Source organism: Prunus mume, linkage group LG7, assembly GCF_029339155.1.
Source record: "Prunus mume cultivar Tortuosa linkage group LG7, ASM2933915v1, whole genome shotgun sequence".
NCBI classification, from domain to species: domain Eukaryota; kingdom Viridiplantae; phylum Streptophyta; class Magnoliopsida; order Rosales; family Rosaceae; genus Prunus; species Prunus mume.
Window position 1 is genome coordinate 18552918 of NC_142704.1, and position 21484 is coordinate 18574401.

Here is a 21484-nt window from a genome sequence, read left to right on the forward strand (position 1 = left end):
AGATATTTTCCCTGACGAGATAAGCCTGAATTTACTCCACTTGACTATCATGGAGGAAAATACTAAAAAAGTTCAGCCTGTTCTCAACTCTCAACAAGAAGTCCAAGTTCCAACCATTGAAAAAAGAAAGGAGAAAAAAAATTAATCTTCATTCATAATCAGCAGCAGTGGTCTGACCAGAAACAAGTCAAACATCAAAGAAGGCACTGTAACATAGGCAAGATATTAAGGCTAACCAAGTGGACCGGCAATACTTGATCAAATCACATTTAGCAGCTGCACAACCAGAGCAGAAAGATTTTCTCCCAAGAGAACACCACCTGAGCAAGAAGATGGGTGGCTGCAACGTCGATGGGAACCTGAACCAGGAAAATTTTAGTGCTCCTATGCCTTGGATTGGCATCTATGTAGCAGCAGCATCCCTGGCCTGCCTAATTGCAATGGCTGCAGATGTCGTCCACGGCTTTCGACACTGGAAACTCTGGTTCCCTAGCCAGTTCTTCTCCATCAATGCCACTACTTTGACCTTGATAGGCGTAGCAGTTAAATTGTCAGTGGATCTAAACACTGCGATGCCTAGCCGCCAGGATCAGCTCGCCAAGCTTAGCAGTTCTGTCTTGATCTGCACGGTAATGGGCAACTCTATGCCTTCTCTTGGATCCATGGAAAACAAAGAAATCATGATGAATATAATTGCTTTTGGAATACTGGTTATTACTCTTATCGTGAATATCTGCATTCAGCTAGCTACTGGTGCAATCTTTGTTTTCTGCAAGGAGCATGTTTTCATCATGTTCATCATGCTTATTTTACTTATCATGATGAATTTCTCTGCTTTAACTATTCCCATATCTAAACGTTATTTAGAACACAAGTACAATAAAAGGTACCAATTAGCTCTGAAAGAAGGCATAAATGAAACTGGTAAAAGAGTGGCTAGCAAACTTAAAGAATGTCTGATGAAACATTGGATGATGGCTCATACCTCTAGTCCCCAGTTTGTGATGGGGCGCTCAGCGACGTGCACAGCTTCTGGAGCAATCTGTCTTTTGAGTACCATGATTTTAGCAGAAGCCATGCTTCGGACTTACTTGATGCCCTGGTCATTTACATTTTGCAGAGGTGAGTCTGACTACAAGTGGTCAACCACTTTGGTTCTTGCTACACAAACAATTGCAGTAGCAGTTGGTACAATTGGTCCTGCATCTAGATGGTTCATCGCCATAAACTTCAGGTGTGCAAAAAGAGGAAACACCACCTACAAAGGAGAATTCAGAGTAGAAAAGTACTGGACACAAGGACTGATAGAGTTGAAAGAGTGCCCGTTATCTTTCATAAGAATCAAAAATAGGCACTGCCGGAAACTTGCTCATGACACAAGAAACAAATTTTTGGATTTGTGTATTGGAATGCAGACAGGGAATGTCATAATGAGTAAAGCAATTCGGCTAATTTCCATTTTCTTTGTAAGCAGGATCTTGTTATGCTGCGACTTCTGCAAACAGTGGAAGAAGAAGTTCAAATTCAACACTGTTTTTAATGACTCAGGGCCAGAGTCACAGCCAAACCAAAAGCTTGATCTTAGCTGTTATGTTCTGCATCTTGAAGGTGAGGATGCATTGGTTGAGCACATGATGAGAAGTAATTGTGATGCTACAGATCATTGGTTTCAGAGGGGAAAGAAAAGAGAGCCTAAATATATCGTTAAACTGTTGGAGAAATCAACCTTTTCACAAGGATTCAAAGGAGTAGCAGATTTCGACAGTGAAAAAGTTCCCTGTCTAGACTTGGAAGAACCACCAAACAGTTGGGCTCTACCTGTTGTAACACTAACTAGTATTGCTCTTGCACTTCCAAACATCAGCAGTTGTTCAATAAAAGAGTTAATAGGTGGTGTCCATGAAGGGATCATGTACATAAATTTTATTGAAAATTTCCTGGATTCTAAAGAGGATGTTACCAACATCAGAAAGACAGCAGATATGGTGTGGCTAGGAGTTGATCTCTACCATACATGGCTGGATGTGGATCTCCGTAAATTGTCACTTCATGGAAAGAGCTCAAAGGAGATACTTGAAGGACTTGCTGAAACTGCAAAATTCATATTTGAAGAATCTAAAAAGAAGCAAATGACTACGAATGTATGTTTAAGAGATACCCCTTCAAAATGGCCTGTCAAGGAATTGGCTGCTAATTCCATGTATAGGATAAGTGAAACTCTTCTGCTAAATTATGAAGGCAGCCTCAACCAGACAGGTGAGAGATTATTTGAGGCATTGACTGTCATGATATCTGACATACTGGCTGCTTGTCTCACGAATATAAAGCAAGTTATAAAGAGGAAGTGTTTGAACAGCACCATTGAAGAGAGGGAGGAAAGTGTGAGGCATGCCGTTTGCATTCTCGGTCAAACTGAAAACATTCTGAATATTCTAGACCAGAGAATTCCCCCAAGTATGGACCCTCATCAGATTTCAAGCATTGATGAGTGGCGCTTGTTGCACAAGATGGAGAGCCCTTTGGCCTTCCCTTCTTCGTCTCCATCAGAGGGTGACACAGCCTCTTCTGTTTCAAGTGACTTCTACGTGATCATTGAATAGAATGCACAATCCTGGAGCTTACAACAGAGGCAGCTTATGATTCACATGTTACTACAAAAGTGGCTGAGGCAACTTTCAACTTCTGCTTTACATTTTTCTTTATGTTGATATATGAAACTATTGTACATATGTAGTAGAGATTTTATCTAGCAGGAAAACTATAAATTATAGAGCATGATCGTATCTATTTTCGAATCGATGCCTTCCCAAGATAAATGCTTACTTTTTATTCCTGGTTTTTCTGTCAGTAGTTTTATAAATATACATTAGCAAAGCTACCACAGAAAAGCTAACAGATTATCACCCTCTATGTGAGAATACATGGTTTTATTTTTTGGATAGGAATACATGGTTTGTAATAGGTATTGATGATTAAAATGCAAGGCTCATGAATGGAGGATTAGGAAGCAAATTCTCAGTAAATTGTGGAGAATTCAATCATTGAACAGACATGCATTAAGAACTAGGAAGGTAGCTATGCACATTGAACAAATTTCCAAATTGAATAGCCAATTGAACAAAATCCCAAAAACTTTCCTTTCAATTCCTACACTTTCTCAGCAACCAAACGGAGAAAAGAACTACATTCCCAAAAGAAATTGCATCCATTACTGGGACCAAAAGCAAAAGGCTCAGATTTCCATCAAAACCCAACACTAAAAAAAAAGAAAAATAATACATATATACCCAACGAAATAAAGATGCGCTTCACTCTCCGCTACGAGAAAAGAACCTGTTTCGGAACGACGTCGTACGGCGAGATCTACTGGTTCTGGTTCTCGTCGTCCCTCTTCTTAGGCTTCCGGTAAGTCTCTTCGATGTGCTTGGCGATCAAGAGGCCAGTGGTGGAGAGCTTCTGGATGTTGGGGACGTTGTAGTTTTGGGCAACGTACATGCCGAACACTGAGCCCAATATAAACGAGAAAGCTGCTTCTCATTATGCCCATTGTTGCCAAAAGTGCTTTTGCGCTTTCAAAAGTTGAGCTTCCACGGAAAAAGGATTTGGGTTTTGGAATTTGGATTTCGGGTTTTGGATGCTTTGGATTTGAATCACTGTATGAATTTGTAGGGATCGGCTTCTTGCTCCTCACTCTTTCTTGGGTGATGGGTCAATAGCTTTTCCTTGGGTAAGAGGTTAATTAATCAACACAAATCCTTTTCCAAGTCAACTTTTTGTTTTCTAAAAGTTTTTTAAAGAAGGGGAATCTAGAACCTTCTCTAACCTTCTTTTTGACTTTCTCCTTCTTTGCTTGACACGTGTCATTCTCTTTACACATAAAACAATGCAATTTATATATTATACAAGCTAAATTTTGCTTTTCAAGTTTACCCTTATTAAATATATTCAATTTATCCCAAAAAAAATTCACAACTTTCTTATTATTTTATTACTATTATTTTTTTTAAAGAAAATGTCTGTTTTTTTTTTAAAAAAAAAGAAGAAGTAATGTTCGTTTTTTGTTTTAACACAAAGGGTTTGATTGCATTTCTTATACTACTAAATAAACAAAAATATCCCCCAAATCTGAGTAGAAACAAAACAACACATTTTAATATTAGCAACGGTTACAAAACACCAAATAGTGAAATCTTTATACAATTTTAAAGTCTTCCCAAAAAATTTCCAGAGTCTAGTAGTAGTAGAAACAAAAGATGATTAATCTTCCCAGACTTCACTTCACTTCTCTTCTTCAAAGGTATGCGACTTCACTTCTCATCTTCCCAGACTTCATATGCAAAGCTTCTCTAATATGTATCAACTGTTCCTATTACCACAAAATTCAATTGGTCAAACAAGCATAAACAAAGTTCTTACAAATAAATAAAAATTCTATAAATAAATAAATAAAAAGTTCTTATAACAATACCATCTTGTGTAGCTTGACCAGCAAAATATTCATGCATGTCTGAGGTCCACAAATTAAAATTTCCCTGTTACATATAGTAGATATGCACCTTAATTAATACAAAAATATTAGTTATAAACACAAATAAATCATATATGACAATATTCACTACCATCCAGTCCATATTTACTTTCATTCCATTATGCCCTTCAAGAGTCTCATATTCATCCTATAACATATCAAAGAAAAACAAGATTTATTGATAAGTGACAAAATTCAATAAAAGGTTATGATTATTACGTGCTGAAAAGAAGAATTTGTGTATCACCTATGGTATACTTACTATTTGTTGCAAGCATTCATGAGTATCCTTGTAGTTATCAGAAGCATCATACCTTGTGCGTGCTTGTTCCTATAACATAAAAAAAACACCTTCATATGTATATGTTATATATGCACCTAAAAGGTAATTCCAAAAGAAAACTGATATATTGCACCTGTCTTGGCAAGGAGCTTTCCATCCCATCATTAGATAGTCCAAGATTTGCTTGTGCCTACGAAAAAAGATGAAAAGTATATTTAATAGATAGGCAATGACAATATGAGGAAGTAGATCAATATATGCCTTATGTACAGGAATAAAAAATCACCAAAATCGAATTCAATATGAAAACCTAAATATATTACAGTTTAGATTAACAAAAGAAAAGCTAAAGAAATACCCATCAACCTAAGAAAATATTTTCAGAAGATATCAATTTTCAGCACAATAATACATCAGAAATGAAAAAACCATACCTTTGACCAAGACTTGGAGGGAGAGAAGCTAAACAAGACAGAGTTGAAAATGCAGAGCGTCTTCTTCTGAAAGATAAAGCAAAGAGAAGACGTTTTAGCTTCAAGGGCAAATATGGAAATATAATTTTTGGTTTTTCTATAATAAATAGTATTGTTTTATGTGTAAAGACAGTGACACGTGTCAAGCAAAGAAGGGAGAAGGTCCAAAGGAAAAGGTTGGAGAGAAGGTTGCTAGCATTCCCCTTTAAAGAAATTGGTTGGAATGCATCTATGCACATTATTTTATTCAAATGTTAAATTTCATGATAAATTGTCTTCCATATAAACCAAATTATTGGATACTACCCCTTGTGTTTTTTTTTTCTTTTTTCTTTGAAGACTAGGACCCATGATCTGATTTGTTTTAAATTTTAAATTTTATTAATATAAAAAAGTATAAATTTATCATATTACCCTCATTTAATTAATAATTTTCATTCTTAATATTTGCATTAACTAAAGACATTTTATCATATTTTGAATGTTTCATCATTCTTTAACTTTTACTTTGTACATATGTGATACAGGGTTTGGGACGCTCTCTCGTTCACGCAAGAAGAGCCTTAACGGCTAGGGTTAAGGTTTCTCTAGTTTTCTTTACTCATTCTCTGGGCCGTCTCTGTAACATCCCACATCGACCAACGGAGAGATGGTGATATACCTTATATGCACATGTTCATCTTCATCTAACACGAGGTTTTTTGGAAGCTCATTGGCTTCGGAGTCATGGGAACTCCGAAGTTAAGCGAGTTGGGACTTAGAGCAATCCTGGATGGGTGACCCACTGGAAAATTGCTCGTGAGTTCCCAGGAATAAAACCGTGAGGTTAGAGAGAAAGGGCCCAAAGTGGACAATATTGTGCTACGGCGGAGCCAATCCCCGGATGTGACAATTTAGTATCATAGTCACTCTGCCATGTGGTGTAAGTATGTCGACGAGGACGTCAGGCCCTTAAGATGGGTAGATTGTAACATCCCACATCGACCAACGGAGAGGGGGTGATGTGCCTTATATATATGCTCACCTTCATCTAGTACGAGGCATTTTAGGAGCTCATTAGCTTCGGAGTCATAGGAACTCCGAAGTTAAGCGAGTTGGGACTAGAGCAATCTTAGGATAGGTGACCCACTAGGAAGTTGCTCGTGAGTTCCCAAAAACAAAATTGTGAGGTCAAAAATGGGGCCCAAAGCGGACAATATCGTGCTACGGCAGAGCCGATCCCGGATGTGATAATTTGGTATCGAGCCACTCTGCCATGTAGTGTGAGTGTACCGACGAGGACGTCGGGCCCCTAAAAGGGGTGGATTGTAACATCCAACATCGACCAACGGAGAAGGGGTGATGTGCCTTATATGTACATGCCCACCTCCATATAGCACGAGACCTTTTGGGAGCTCACTAGCTTCGGAGTCATGGGAATTTCGAAGTTAAGCGAGTTGGGCCTAGAGCAATCCCAGGATGGGTGACTCACTGGGAAGTTGCTCGTGAGTTCCCAGAAACAAAACTCTGATGGCAGAGAGGAGGCCCAAAGCGAACAATATCGTGCTACTGAGCCGATCCCAGGATGTGACAGTCTCTCTTAATCTTTTTTTATTGTATCTTTGAGTTCTTCTTGGTGAATTGGGTACGACATTTTTTTGTTGCTCTTTTGTTCTCCATGGGGTGGTTACGTTGGCTTCCTTTCTTGATTCCTAAGGAGCCAGTGGTCTCCATCTTAACGCTATAAAGGTGACCACTGCCTCTTCTGCTCAAGGGAATGACAAGTAGGAGCCACCAAAGGGAATCAGAAGCATGCAAAAGCTGGTGTTAGGTATCTAATTGTTAGTGGCATGGATTTTTCTGGTAAGCATAGTTTTTGTATCTAGGATTTTGTTGACAAGACGAAGAAGACCAACCTCGAGGGGTCTCCAAGATCTCCTTAATAATTCTCCTATGGAACGTTCATGGGCTTGGCAACCAATGAACGTTCCTACTATGAAGATCTTTCTTCGGAATTTTCTTTAGGCTAAGAGGCCAATCTTGGTCTCCCTTGCTTGTCAGATAGGGTTCTGGATCAAGAAAATTGGAGGTGGCGGTTGATATTTGGCTGGATTTGTTATGATGCTCACAATACATTTTTGACTTTGAACAAAGAAATATGATGCTTTCTTTAGTTCATATGAGGCTTTCTTTGATAGTATCTGCGTAGTGATAAGATGTGATTCAATGGTTTTGCGGTTAAGTGATTAGTTGGATCTATTCTAATAATCATAGTACGTTTTTGACTCTGTACGAAGAACTATGATGCTTTTTCTATATCATAGGAGGACTTCTTTGACAGTATCTACGTAGTGATGGGATGTTGTTTTAAGGGTTTTGTGGTTGGGTTTTAGGTTGGTTTGTAGTATAAGTTGTTTAGCTCTTTTGTTTAGTCAATAGCATGGGTGGTACTCTTTCCTACTTCGGGATTTTGTTTCTCTAGGAAGGTTTTAACAAGACCACAGTTAACATGCTAGTTATTACCATGTAATGTTCCTTTTGGTTTAATGAAATACCATCTTTTCTCAAACCAAAAAAAAAAAAAAAAACTTTGTACATATAGATTTAGGTGACCACATATCATTTCTGTTACGGCATAGACCCTATTCATTTAATTTCTTAAATTTTTTAAAGTGGAATTGGACGATATTGTGCTATCTCCTTCCTCGTGCTGCCATAAGCCGTCGTCGTCTCTCTTTCTGATTTTCTCATCCATGCAAGACCCAAGCGTGTGTTATCGCCTAAAACTGTGTAAAACATCAAAACATTATGGGCTATATGAGTTTACGCAAAGGAGTTCACATTCTTGGTAAAATTGAGAAGATTTTTAGTATTGTGGACAAGGGAATTCCTTCAAGTTTGGATAACCACCAAATGGAAAACATTGATGAGTGGCGTTTGTTACACAAACCCAAGATCCCTTTGGTGGCTTGCACTTCAATTCTAATATCAGAGAGTGACAAAGCCAATATATCTTTCTCATCAAGTGATTGATAATGTGACGAGAGAAACAGATACAAACTTATATACAACCAATCGTATGCAAGAATCACTCTTAATATTTTTTTCATGGACACAGACTATTCAATTGTTATTGTAGCAGGGTTTTTTCATATAATCTCTTTAGGCATTGTAGTTATAAGTCAACTTAGTGTAGATTGAGGAGGGCCCCCATGGTTGCTTTCATTCCTACAAGAGGATTTGAATTTGTACCAAAAACTTCCACTTTAATATAATTAATTATACTAACCCTCACGATTTCCAAACAAAATAATTATATGCTCTCATTGTTACTCAGAGCACTTCCAGCAGTTTGTCCCTTACCATGGGGGAGGCTAGGGCAGCTACTATTCAAGTGAATAGTGGATGCCCTTGCAAAAAGAAATGTGTATTTCCAGCAGTTGCCCTTTGCCATGGCAAATACTATTCATTTTTTTGTTTTTTTCACAACTTTTTTTACCTAAACAATTAATTTGGATAATATTTTCGGATAAGATTTTTGGGTTCCTACGTGTCAATACTATTCATATCGAATAAGATTTTCGGTTTCAAATTTCAAATAAATTTCAAATTTCATATACATTTCAAAATTCAAATTTCAGATAAATTTCAAATGAATTTCAAATTTCAAATTTTGATGAATTTCAAATTTCAAATAAGATTTTCACCCTCTAAAATTGCGCTACTTGTCATCTCTGTCTGCCTAAATTTTTCTATAAAATCAGAGGCTCAACTCATACCTTCCACACCAGATCTTCTCTACATTTTCATTTCTCAGATTTTAGATTTCATTCTTCATTCTCAATGGCAGCCATTCAAGAGGTTTTGGAGAGGCAAGAGCGAGAAACTAGAGAAAGAATGCGTAGATGAGCTGCAAGCAAAAGGGCCTAGAGAGAACTAGATGAGCAACTTGTCATAGCAGTGGCTTTGCTTGATGAAGAAAACTAGAGCCACCGTGGTTCTCGAGAAGACTGCGTCTCACAACATCCCTTCTTTCTAGCTTCCAAAATTGTTTTGTTTCAGGGGATATATGGCTTGTATCCATGGTCATGGTTTCCCGATCCTTTTTTTCAATGTTTTCTTGGCGTACTCCCTTTCTATACTTGTATACTCCCTTTCTTTTGCATATTCTAATTGAATTGCCCTATCGTGCTCTTGGGTTTTCATGTCCATTTCAATTATAATGGCTTGGTGCCTTGAAATTTCCTCCAAATTTAGATGCATTATTGGTAGAATTACTCCCTCTCTTCGCCTTTGTCGCCTTCCTCCTAATAGGCATCGGCTCCTTTTGGATAGGTGAGTCTTAACTCATAAGAGAATCCATAGGTGAATCAGATGCCCGTGAATCATGGAGTGGCGTCTCGTTCAACACCACCGTCGGACCCGTTGGAATAATTCGGAATCTCTTACAATTCTTCACCACCTCCCAACATTCGGTATTGTTGAAAGTTTTTTTGCCTTGCCCAGTAGCATCATACCACATTTGTGCTTGCATAATCTATATATAAAAAAATGTAAATGCAAGAAACTTTAAAAAAAATTATTGGCAATGCAACAAGTATAAAAAAAAATGGAAATGCAAGAAATATTAACAAAATATAAATATTGCAAGAAACATTTAAATAAATATTGGAAATACAAGAAATATTAACAAAATATATAAATTGCAAGAAACATTTAAATAAAAATTAATATGACATAGAAATTAATAAAAGAAAAATTACAAATAATTTACCTCATTGCTAAGGTTTTACTCGCTTCTATGGTTGTCCATCGCTTTTGCCAAGGCATCTCTTCATTTTGCCAACTCTTTATTGAGAATTTTCCACCTACTAGATAATGTCATTTATGTACGGGTCAAACCAATTGCTCTTTCACAAAATTCTTGATGAATTTTTTTCCACTTATGACAGAATTTCATCTCATTGCCCATTACGGGACAATGACTAATTTGGACCCAACACTCACACAACAAAACATCTTCCATCATGCTCCATGCTCCTCCGGTTTCAATAGAAGAAACCATAATATGATAGAGAAAAATAAAACTTGAAAGTGAAAAAAATATTGAGTAGAAAGTGAGTAATAGTAGAAGGAGAAGAAAATGTAAGAGGATTTGGTGTTAAAAGTGAAGAGTATTGGTTTGTATTTATAGAAATAAAAAATTCAGTATTTTTTTTATTAAAAAATTTGACTTTTTTTCATTTTTTTTATTGCACAAAAATTGGTTGCCATTAGATTAGAGGAAAAATTCTAATCGGATAGACCAAAACGCGACATGTGGCAAAGAGCCGTTGGCGGTAATGTAGTGGCATAGTCAAATTTTTTTAACGCTGGCGCGTGCTAGTGCCAACATTAAAAACATTTGAACATCAAGACTGACGTCAACATCAAAACTCAAGCTGGCACTGGGGCCAGCCCGGATTGATGGGTCCCACCTAGCTCCCGGGCCTTGTTTTGTTGCTGAAAACAGGTCCCTTCTCTCTCCTTTTTTTCCCGATCCCCTTAATAATGCACTCATTGTGCGGTCCAATCTGCTCCAAACCATGTTGGGTGACATAATCAAGCACGTTAGCCACGATTAATTAATATACTATAAAAGTTGTATGATAAGCCTGACGAGATAAGCCTGAATTTAGTCCACTTGACTCTCATGGAGGAAAATTACAAAAATGTTTAGCCTGTTCTCAACTCTCAACAAGAAGTCCAACCAACCATTGAAAAAAGAAAGGAAAAAAAAAATTAATCTTCATTCATAATCAGCAGCAGTGGTCTTGACCTGAACATCAAAGAGGGCATGTAACGTAGTCAAGATATTAAGGCTAACCAAGTGGACCGGCAATACCTGACCCAATAACATTCAGCAGCTGCACAACCAGAGCAGAAAGCTTTTCTCCCAGGAGAACACCACCTGAGCAAGAAGATGGGTGGCTGCAACGTCGATGGGAACCTGAACCAGGAAAATTTTAGCGCTCCTATGCCTTGGATTGGCATTTATGTAGCAGCAGCATCCCTGGCCTGCCTAATTGCAATGGCTGCAGATGTCGTCCACGGCTTTCGACACTGGAAACTCTGGTTCCCTAGCAAGTTCTTCTCCATCAATGCCACTTCTTTGACCTTGATAGGCGTAGCAGTTAAATTGTCAGTGGATCTAAACACTGCGATGCCTAGCCGCCAGGATCAGCTCGCCAAGCTTAGCAGTTCTGTCTTGATCTGCACGGTGATGGGTAACTCTATGCCTTCTCTTGGATCCATGGAAAACAAAGAAATCATGATGAATATAATTGCTTTTGGAATACTGGTTATTACCCTTATCGTGAATATCTGCATTCAGCTAGCTACTGGTGCAATCTTTGTTTTCTGCAAGGAGCATGTTTTCATCATGTTCATCATGCTTATTTTACTTATCATGATGAATTTCTCTGCTTTAACTATTCCCGTATCTAAACGTTCTTTAGAACACAAGTACAATAAAAGGTACCAATTAGCTCTGAAAGAAGGCAAAAATGAAACTGATAAAAGAGTGGCTAGCAAACTTAAAGAACATCTGATGAAACATTGGATGATGGCTCATACCTCTAGTCCCCAGTTTGTGATGGGGCGCTCAGCGACGTGCACAGCTTCTGGAGCAATCTGTCTTTTGAGTACCATGATTTTAGCAGAAGCCATGCTTCGGACTTACTTGATGCCCTGGTCATTTACATTTTGCAGAGGTGAGTCTGACTACAAGTGGTCAACAACTTTGGTTCTTGCTACACAAACAATTGCAGTAGCAGTTGGTACAATTGGTCCTGCATCTAGATGGTTCATCGCCATAAATTTCAGGTGTGCAAAAAGAGGAAACGCCACCTACAAAGGAGAATTCAAAATAGAAAAGTACTGGACACAGAGACTGAGAGAGTTGAAAGAGTGCCCATTATCTTTAATAAGATTCAAAACTAGGCACAGCCGGAAACTTGCTCATGACACAAGAAACAAATTTTTGGATTTGTGTATTGGAATGCAGACAGGGAATGTCATAATGAGTAAAGCAATTCGGTTCATTTCCATTTTCTTTGTAAGCAGGATCTTGTTATGCTGCGACTTCTGCAAACAGTGGAAGAAGAAGTTCAAATTCGACACTGATTTTGACAACTCAGGGCCAGAGTCACAGCCAAACCAAAAGCCAGATCTTAGCCGTTATGTTCTGCATCTTGAAGGTGAGGATGCATTGGTTGAGCACATGATGAGAAGTAATTGTGATGCTACAGATCATTGGTTTCAGAGGGGAAAGAAAAGAGAGCCTAAATATATCGTTAAACTGTTGGAGAAATCAACCTTTTCACAAGGATTCAAAGGAGTAGCAGATTTCGACAGTGAAAAAGTTCCCTGTCTAGACTTGGCAGAACCACCAAACAGTTGGGCTCTACCTGTTGTAACACTAACTAGTATTGCTCTTGCACTTCCAAACATCAGCAGTTGTTCAATAAAAGAGTTAATAGGTGGTGTCCATGAAGGGATCATGTACATAAATTTTGTTGAAAATTTCCTGGATTCTAAAGAGGATGTTACCAACATCAGAAAGACAGCAGATATGGTGTGGCTAGGAGTTGATCTCTACCATACATGGCTGGATGTGGATCTCCGTAAATTGTCACTTCATGGAAAGAGCTCAAAGGAGATACTTGAAGGACTTGCTGAAACTGCAAAATTCATATTTGAAGAATCTAAAAAGAAGCAAAAGACTACGAATGTATGTTTAAGAGATACCCCTTCAAAATGGCCCGTCAAGGAATTGGCTGCTAATTCCATGTATAGGATAAGTGAAACTCTTCTGCGAAATTATGAAGGCAGCCTCAACCAGACAGGTGAGAGATTATTTGAGGCATTGACTGTCATGATATCTGACATACTGGCTGCTTGTCTCACGAATATGAAGCAAGTTATAAAGAGGAAGTGTATGAACAGCACCATTGAAGAGAGGGAGGAAAGTGTGAGGCATGCCGTTTGCATTCTCGGTAAAACTGAAAACATTCTGAATATTCTAGACCAGAGAATTCCCCCAAGTATGGACCCTCGTCGGATTTCAAGCATTGATGAGTGGCGTTTGTTGCACAAGATGGAGAGCCCTTTGGCCTTCCCTTCTTCGTCTCCATCAGAGGGTGACACAGCCTCTTCTGTTTCAAGTGACTTCTACGTGATCATTGAATAGAATGCACAATCCTGGAGCTTACAACAGAGGCAGCTTACGATTCACATGTTACTACAAAAATAGCTGAGGCAACTTTCAACTTCTGCTTTACATTTTTCTTTATGTTGATATATGAAACTAATGTACATATGTAGTAGAGATTTTATCTAGCAGGAAAACTATAAATTATAGAGCATGATCGTATCTATTTTCGAATCGATGCCTTCCCATGATAAATGCTTACTTTTATTCCTGGTTTTTCTGTCAGTAGTTTTATAAATATACATTAGCAAAGCTACCACAGAAAAGCTAACAGATTATCACCCTCTATGTGAGAATACATGGTTTTATTTTTTGGATAGGAATACATGGTTTGTAATAGGTATTGATGATTAAAATGCAAGGCTCATGAATGGAGGATTAGGAAGCAAATTCTCAGTAAATTGTGGAGAATTCAATCATTGAACAGACATTAGCATTAAGAACTAGGAAGGTAGCTATGCACATTGAACAAATTTCCAAATTGAATAGCCAATTGAACAAAATCCCAAAAACTTTCCTTTCAATTCCTACACTTTCTCAGCAACCAAACGGAGAAAAGAACTACATTCACAACAGAAATTGCATCCATTACTGGGACCAAACCAAAAGGCTCAGACTTCCATCGAAACCCAACACTAAATGCTATGCACATAAATCCTTTTGCAAGTCAACTTCTTTGTTTTCTGAAAGTTTTTAAAGAAATTGGTTGGAATACATCTATGCACATAATTTTATTCAAATGTTAAATTTCATGACAAATTGTCTTCCATATAAACCAAATTATTGGATGCTACCCCCTTGGTTTTTGTTTTTATTTTTGTTTTTTTTAAGATTAGGACCCATGATCTGATTTGTTTTAAATTTAAAAAAAAAATTAATATGAAAAAGTACAAATTTATCATATTATCATCATATAATTAATAATTTTAATTCTTAATATTTGCATCAACTAAATGAATTTTCTCGTATTTTGAATGTTTCACTATTCTCTACTTTTACTTCGTACATATAGATGTAAGTGATCACATACCATTTCTGTTATAGTATGACCCAATTCATTTAATTTATTAATTTTTTTAAAAAAGGAATTAGATGATGTCGTTCTCTCTCCCTCCTCGTGCTACCTTAAGCCGCCATTGCCTCTCTTTATGATTTTCCCACCCAGGCAAGACCAATCTGTGTTATTGCCTAAAATTGTATAAAACATCAAAGCATTATGGGCTATATGAGTTTAAGCAAAGGATTGAGTTCATATTAAAGTCTATAATTATCTTCTTTTTCTATTATTGTGCCTAAATTAGTTAATTTTAGAGACCTATAATAGAAACCTAATAAATAAATAAAAGGTCACCACATCAAGTCATGTCACACAAACAGCATCAAAATATCATGCGATCAATCAACCTAATGTAGCATGACTGGCAATTAGCTTCCCATAGCTTGGCTGGTTGGGGTGCTATAACATGAATTTGGGCTTCTATTTATTTGAGGAGTCGCGATGTATATCACACAGTATTGCTGCTTTTAGAGTGCTTCACCCTATTTCTTTATGCGACCAATGTACCAAAACCTGGTTTATTAAAGAGACATAGAACACATTATTATGAATTAAAGCCTGTTTGAAAATGCTTTTCGAATGACTAAAAGGACTTTCAGACAATCAAAAACACTTAATATTGTGTTTGGCATAACATTTCAAAAGTACTTACGGATCTTAAAAGAGATTTGTGGAGTAGTATGTATTCATGAAGCACTTTCAAGAACTTTTCTAGAAACGCTTGTGTTTTTAGCACGTTCTTCCAATAAAAGCATTTATTAATAGCAGTATTTCCTAAAAAAGCAATCTCAAACTCAAACTACCTTTAGTGAACTATTTAGCTCCATTTCCTATAGGAATCTCTCATTGCGTGTAACTTATTATCAGTCTCTCTTTCTTTCTTTGTCTTTGTTCAATTAATGGGTGGGCTGAAGCCCAAACAAAAGAAGAAAACTACAACTGAATGCTTCTGGCCCTAACCACTCTTAAGTCCAGGCATCTTCATCTTGCAGCCGAAGTCCACAACAGTGGAGGGAGGTGAAAGTTACGACCAAGGCCTCTCCTGCAGCCACCGCCACCGGGGAGGCAATCACATTACATTACCTGGTTCATCTCTCTTATCTCCGTCTATCTCTCTCTGAAATTTTCGAATGTATTTGTTTGTTGCCGTCATCTACGCGATTTCTGCTTTCTGCATTTCATCAAAATGTGAAGTTTCAGCTGTACCGTTGTTTGCCTTTCTGCATTTCATCAACATCGATTATTAGGGAATTTTCTTGTTATTTTTCACTTTTGCAGCCAGAAAAGGAAAGAAAGAAAGAAGCTTTAGGTTTTTGCATTATTGTATATTTCCAATTGAATTGAGGGCCAGGATCATATGGAGAAGCAATTAATATTAGTGTGTTAGGGTGCTCTGTTGGTGTACACAAGCTTGTAATGAGTGCTTACATTTGGTCCTAATGCTATGCCCTCTGCCACATCAATTGGTGTCTAAAACTCAGAAAAACTTTTGGTGTCTTTAGTGTCATTGTGAAGGACCAAATACACTGAGTGTGGTTTATTATATCATACATATAGGTTTTATAAAAGAAGCAAATAGTAGGTACCAGCCAATCGTAGAGATAACATTATGGATACCTTGTTTTAATAATGAAAATTCTCATTTCAAGTGAAGGATGAGGGAAATTGACATTTTGAGGACCTATGTAAAGTAAAAGTCGTTATGACCAACAATTTGAGGAATGATATGGGAGGTTTAGAGTTGGGATTGATAACGGTTAGGAAATAAAGTTATAAACCTCCAGACTCGGCATAAACATTATGGGAACATCAGCCTCAGGATCACATTTTCTCGAACTTGTTTATATGGGTTTCTTATAAATTTGGAAGTGGGGGCTGTTGTAGTCATTCTAGCAGAAGAGCTTTTTCAGCAACTACGTTCAGAAATAATACTTGGGTATTGAAAAATATCTTCTCTATGTTTGTCTTCTGTAAATTTACACTACATTTGCTCTTCGCTGGACCAAGTAATAACAAAATCAGCAAGAATTTTATCAATGCTGAGTGATGAGGGGTGTGTAACCAGACAAGATACTTATAATTTAAGTGTGTCTACCTGCATCAGATTGGTAATTATTTATGTTATATAGCCCAAGTATGTGATTGGGAAATAGAAGCAGAGCTCTTAATTTATACCTCAAATCAATAAATGTGAAAATTTCTCAGTCTATATATTTCTTGAATAAAGAAGTGTAATAAGTGTGAATTGATTTTTTTTCTTTTGTGGACAGAAGTGTGAATTGATCAGTGTGCTGTTGTTGCTTGGACATTGGATATGCTGACCTGTGTATGCTTGCATTATTCTTTTTCTGGTTGAATAGGGGCCAGAGGCCCAACAACAAAATAACTAACTCACAGTACTTCTGGGCCTTGGGACTCTAACCAGGTCTTCTCTTAGTTAGTAAGTGAACAATTATAGAGGGAGTGGGAGTGAGAACATTCAAGATAGTGCAGCCCAATTCTAGCTCCAATCCATAGTTAGCAGTCCATCAGCAGCTGCATTTTTCTACCTGTAAATGCGAGCCGCTCCAGTTTATATTATCTGGGTACTAAAAGTATTCAGCAATTACAAACAAGCCTAGAATATCACAAATTTAGCACAAGCACAGTAAAGGTTAGGAGGGTTTGTTTGTTACTGGAACAGGGAATAATTAGAATCATATTATATCAATTTCTATTAGTTGTTATGTGCTGCTTACAAGATCTTACTGGTATTTTGATGGTTCTAACTTCTACTTGTGTAGTTGATTCCGTATTCTTTTTATTAACAATTTTTGGCTTTAGAAAGATGATGGTGGAGGATGGTTTGGATGCTCAATATAGTAATATCACGTCTCTATGGGAAATGGAAATCATCTAGTTTTTCTACTCAATTGCAAATAATGTTACTATATAATTCTTTTTTACTACATAATTACTGTCCCAACTCTACTCTTTCAAAGAAAATTCTTTTTCATCTTTAACTCGGAAGTCCTGAGTCATCTACTCAAGTTTACTGTGCGTGGCTATCAACTTTCGTTATCTGTTATGTTGTTATCATTTAAACATGTCGACATAGTTCACTATTTCTGCGTCACTGTTTCTGTGAGTCCGCTGAGAGAGAGAGAGAGAGAGAGAGAGAGAGAGAGAGATGTCCACAAATAGTTGATCATCAACTACTGAAAGTAGACCATATTTCTAGTTCACAGCATAAGATCACAAGAGGTGAAATAGACTTTTCCCCATCCATAAGCCGAAAGAAAGAGTGGCAAAGAAGGGTTTCACTTCTCCTAAGCAAGTTTCTAATGTGGACATGTATTATACGAATTTCATATCACTTTGACTTATTTAAGTAGAAAAACCGGGATAGTTGATAACTGATATATTACATTGTTGAGTGTGTCATATCTCTATGGTCATGACATTTGAATATTTTTCCTTCACTGGATTTGCACTGAGTTTTTCATTACATTTACCATATACATAAACTTGTTTTCAGTAGTATTTGTGCACCAGACTCTACTGATTGCTGATGATGTTTACAAAAGTTACATTATTGTTGTTACTAGTGACATGATTTTGTGGTTCAAGAAATTGGTAAGGTCCCCCCTGCCCAAAATTATGCTAGAAATATTGTACTTATGATATATAAAACTAAAACTATGTCAATACCAATGCTTGTGAAGTAAGGTTGTAAATGGGTGCCTGTTTGTTTTTTTCTCCTTTCCAGCTTTCTTGTATTATTAGGGATTGACTAAGAGAAAAGAGAGTTAACAAAATAAAGGTTATTTTGTTGAGGATTGACTTAAGAGAAAAGTGGATCAGTCTGGTGGATTTCAATAATTATTCAAAGAAAAAGACAGACACAGAGAGAGATTGTGAAAGAGACATCGATTGTGAAATGCTAGGTTGACCTTTAATGACTTTATATAATTTGGTGAAGACAAGATAAGAAAACAAAAGAGAATAGGTGATAAAAAGAAGAAAACCTCTGTTCTGTAGGCCACTGAAATTGTCCAAATTAGGGGCCTGTGGAGCCAAAGATCCATTGAGTTGTATGGTCCAAAGAAAAAGAAAATTGGACCAACATGCATGGGGCCTCAGTGAGAAAATGAGATCACAAAAAAGGAGAGAACTCTTAGGGTGTTTATTAGGGGCCTACGTTTAAACGACTTTTGACATTCATGAGTGCTTACTTTTGGGATTTAGCACAAAAGAAATCAAGGAACGCGTTTTTCTTACGCTCATGAACACAAGAAAGGAAAAAGAGAGAAATAAAACAACAAAAGAAACTTGAAAAGATTGGATTGGAAAAGATATAGTGGCAAAGCATCTGTAAAAGATGGAAGCAAAAGGCTGGGTGATGACTACCACCTTTTCTTTGGCACAAGCACACCAAACAAAAATCTTTTTTCTTTCTTTCTCATAAGAAATGAAAACCCAATCTTTTTTATTTCTTTTTCGCTTCGGCCATTCACCTCAAAAATCCAAGGGGTGGCTTGGCCATTAATCTGAAGTTGATATTTATTTATATCTAGTATGCCAATTCAACTTTCATCTGTACTTTATGATTCTTAACATGCGAATTTGAATGTTATATGCCCCCTTTCCCTTTGAAATGACTTGGTACTCAACTCATTATTTTTTTCAGATTTAGCATATTAATGTTCTCTATTGGACTGAAATATTTCAGGTTTCTTTTTCATAAAAAAGAGTTTAGGCTACTTATATTATCTCATCACTCAATCACTTGACAAATTTTCTTAAACTTTAAAAGAAATGCTAATTTATATTGTTATGTCATTAACTACTTCAAATTCAAGTGTCTGTATCGTGATTATGAAATGGTTTTGGCATTGATATCATCTGCTCAAGTTCTCTATGGTTATGCAGGTCTCATAGGTTTGCTCGTCTGGATAAGCAAAAAAAGCACGCGCACACTTGCACACTTGCACAGCACACAATCAAGTTGAGGCTGTTCTTGCAACAATTCAGCCACGATGACTCATGACAGTAAATAATTCACTTTTTAATCATCAATTTAATCAATAAATAACTGTGTTGTTGACAGGGAAAGTGTGCATGAAAACAAGGTTGGTTTATAATACTAGTGTGATAGAGAAATTTGATTAAGGAAGGGATGTGGATGGCTTTGGCAGTGGGGAAAATGAAAATAAAAATAAGAGATGATAGTTGGGCAAGTAGGGCTTGATTGGTTTCCAGCAAGAAGAAGAAAAATAAAGGTAGGGTTGATTGGTGGTGGTCACCCACCCGCATATGTTTTAGCCCATACATGATTGAAGGGAAGCCAAAAATTTGCCAAAAGCTGGTTCATGTCTCACGAGAGCATCTATGTTGTCTAAGCCAAAATCCCTCACTCCTAGGAGAGGCTTCTTCATGACAAAAGCACTTTTCCCCATTTATACTGAAAAGTAGTTTGATCATTATACTTTCCAATATTGCTTCCATGGGTAGTGTTGTTTTTAGGGCTTTAAAATTGAAAGCCCCAAGGTTTTGTTTAAGTGCTTTTTACAACTTTTTATCTCTCTTTGCGGCAATAGGTACAAGAACGAAATCAATATTGTGTTTGACGAGTGTTTAGCACGTGCATCATGAATTATAATGATGCGTTGAAGATGAACATGATGATGACTGTGTTTGGAATGGGGATGTGATCAAACCTAGATGTGCCAATGTATCTTTCACCTGTTGTTTTATTTTAATGTATCAGTAATAATAGCTAGAAGAGAATTTTAAGATATGTACATGTATTTTCGACATAGGAAGGAATGAATCAAAATATTTCTCATCGTTTTTGAACTGGTATTGTCTAATAATACGAAGAACTGAAGCAAGACTAGAGCTAGAAAATGTTTTAAGTTGGAGATGACATCTTCAAAGAAAGGTTGTGTTCTTTTGATGAAGACAAATTTTAGATGCCCTAAATTCATTCCCCGAAATTGATTTTTGTTTGTTTTATTTAGTCAGAGAGGAGATTCGAGCTTATGACACTTTCCAACAGTTGGAAGGAGAGGTGTACTGTTTAGATACCTATAAGAAATTGAAATCAAAATAATTGCCACTCACAAAGAATTTGGAAATGCATTCTTAAGAATGCCAAACCCATTCCCTTTGGAAAGCAACTCTGCTTTTCATTCTTCATTTCAACTAACTAATCCCATTATTGGTAGGTTGAGAAAATGCTTAGGTCAACCCTCACCATGATGTTGGAAATTCTTAAAAGTCAACTTATAATTTGTCCTATAATACCAAAACATTAGTAGCCAAAGTCAGACCAAACCTTAAAAAATTTAAAATAAACCCACTTATTTTTGCAGGATTGGCTGCAATGGTGCCCCAAAAGACCATTAGGGTCAACCTGTAATTATAATTTATAAATAAACATGTTTAAATTTTAGAAGCATGACAGGTTATGGTTGGGTTCTGGGGTCTCCTTAGCATGCTCAAGTCAACTCAGCCAACCTGTGACCCAATTACCCTAGCTGGTTACCTTTTGTTGTACACTGTAGGAAGACTGGTGGTGCATCAGATCAGAGATGGGATGGTACAAATTACTGCGGCAGAATCTTGAAGGGACTTGTTTAAAAGGCCAGCTATTTGGTCCAGGTCCCAACTTTGCACCTAGTCATTTTATTTTTGTTGTATCTATTTGTTTTTTTATTCTTCAAAATAACAACTGTTTAGAATTCTGGAATTCAGATAAGAAACTTGTAGCTCAAGTAGTTAAGAGTACTTATATATATGCTCGATATCGTTTGTATCAACAACAACAAAAATTCTGAAATTTGGAGATGTGAATTTATTTTTTTTGATACAATATAAATTGATATATAGATTGTTTTAGGTTAAAAGTAGTAATTTTATATATATATAT

General features: G+C 36.8%; 3 protein-coding genes and 2 long non-coding RNA genes across 6 annotated transcripts; 3 read left to right on the forward strand and 2 right to left on the reverse strand.

Annotated features, from left to right (window-relative positions):
- Positions 1 to 93: 93 nt before the first annotated feature.
- On the forward strand, positions 94 to 2795 carry LOC103337181 (uncharacterized). Its single transcript, XM_008240332.3, has one exon. The coding sequence runs from the start codon at positions 333 to 335 to the stop codon at positions 2598 to 2600; it is 2268 nt and encodes a 755-aa protein (XP_008238554.2). The 5' UTR covers positions 94 to 332; the 3' UTR covers positions 2601 to 2795.
- A 318-nt stretch (positions 2796 to 3113) lies between these two features.
- On the reverse strand, positions 3114 to 3738 carry LOC103337180 (uncharacterized). Its single transcript, XM_008240331.3, is given in 2 exon segments — positions 3114 to 3525; positions 3527 to 3738. Coding segments are annotated over 2 exon segments (183 nt in total). The 5' UTR covers positions 3548 to 3738; the 3' UTR covers positions 3114 to 3363.
- A 394-nt stretch (positions 3739 to 4132) lies between these two features.
- LOC107881605 (uncharacterized) lies at positions 4133 to 5085 on the reverse strand. Of its 2 annotated transcripts, XR_016122262.1 has the most exons (4): positions 4791 to 5085; positions 4620 to 4676; positions 4469 to 4532; positions 4133 to 4366 (listed from the first exon to the last, which is right to left on the reverse strand). It is a non-coding gene; the product is annotated as an uncharacterized LOC107881605 (long non-coding RNA). The 2 variants fall into 2 exon arrangements; XR_016122261.1 differs by having other exon boundaries at positions 4469 to 4676.
- Positions 5086 to 10952: 5867 nt separating this feature from the next.
- LOC103337179 (uncharacterized) lies at positions 10953 to 13690 on the forward strand. Its single transcript, XM_008240330.3, has one exon. The coding sequence runs from the start codon at positions 11226 to 11228 to the stop codon at positions 13491 to 13493; it is 2268 nt and encodes a 755-aa protein (XP_008238552.2). The 5' UTR covers positions 10953 to 11225; the 3' UTR covers positions 13494 to 13690.
- A 1620-nt stretch (positions 13691 to 15310) lies between these two features.
- On the forward strand, positions 15311 to 20055 carry LOC103337182 (uncharacterized). The gene is made up of 2 exons (XR_016128428.1): positions 15311 to 19602; positions 19661 to 20055. It is a non-coding gene; the product is annotated as an uncharacterized LOC103337182 (long non-coding RNA).
- Positions 20056 to 21484: the final 1429 nt, after the last annotated feature.

Excerpts from the sequence above, each read along its gene's own strand:
- LOC103337181 (XM_008240332.3), top strand. The coding sequence starts at position 333 with ATGGGTGGCTGCAACGTCGATGGGAACCTGAACCAGGAAAATTTTAGT.
- LOC103337179 (XM_008240330.3), top strand. The coding sequence starts at position 11,226 with ATGGGTGGCTGCAACGTCGATGGGAACCTGAACCAGGAAAATTTTAGC.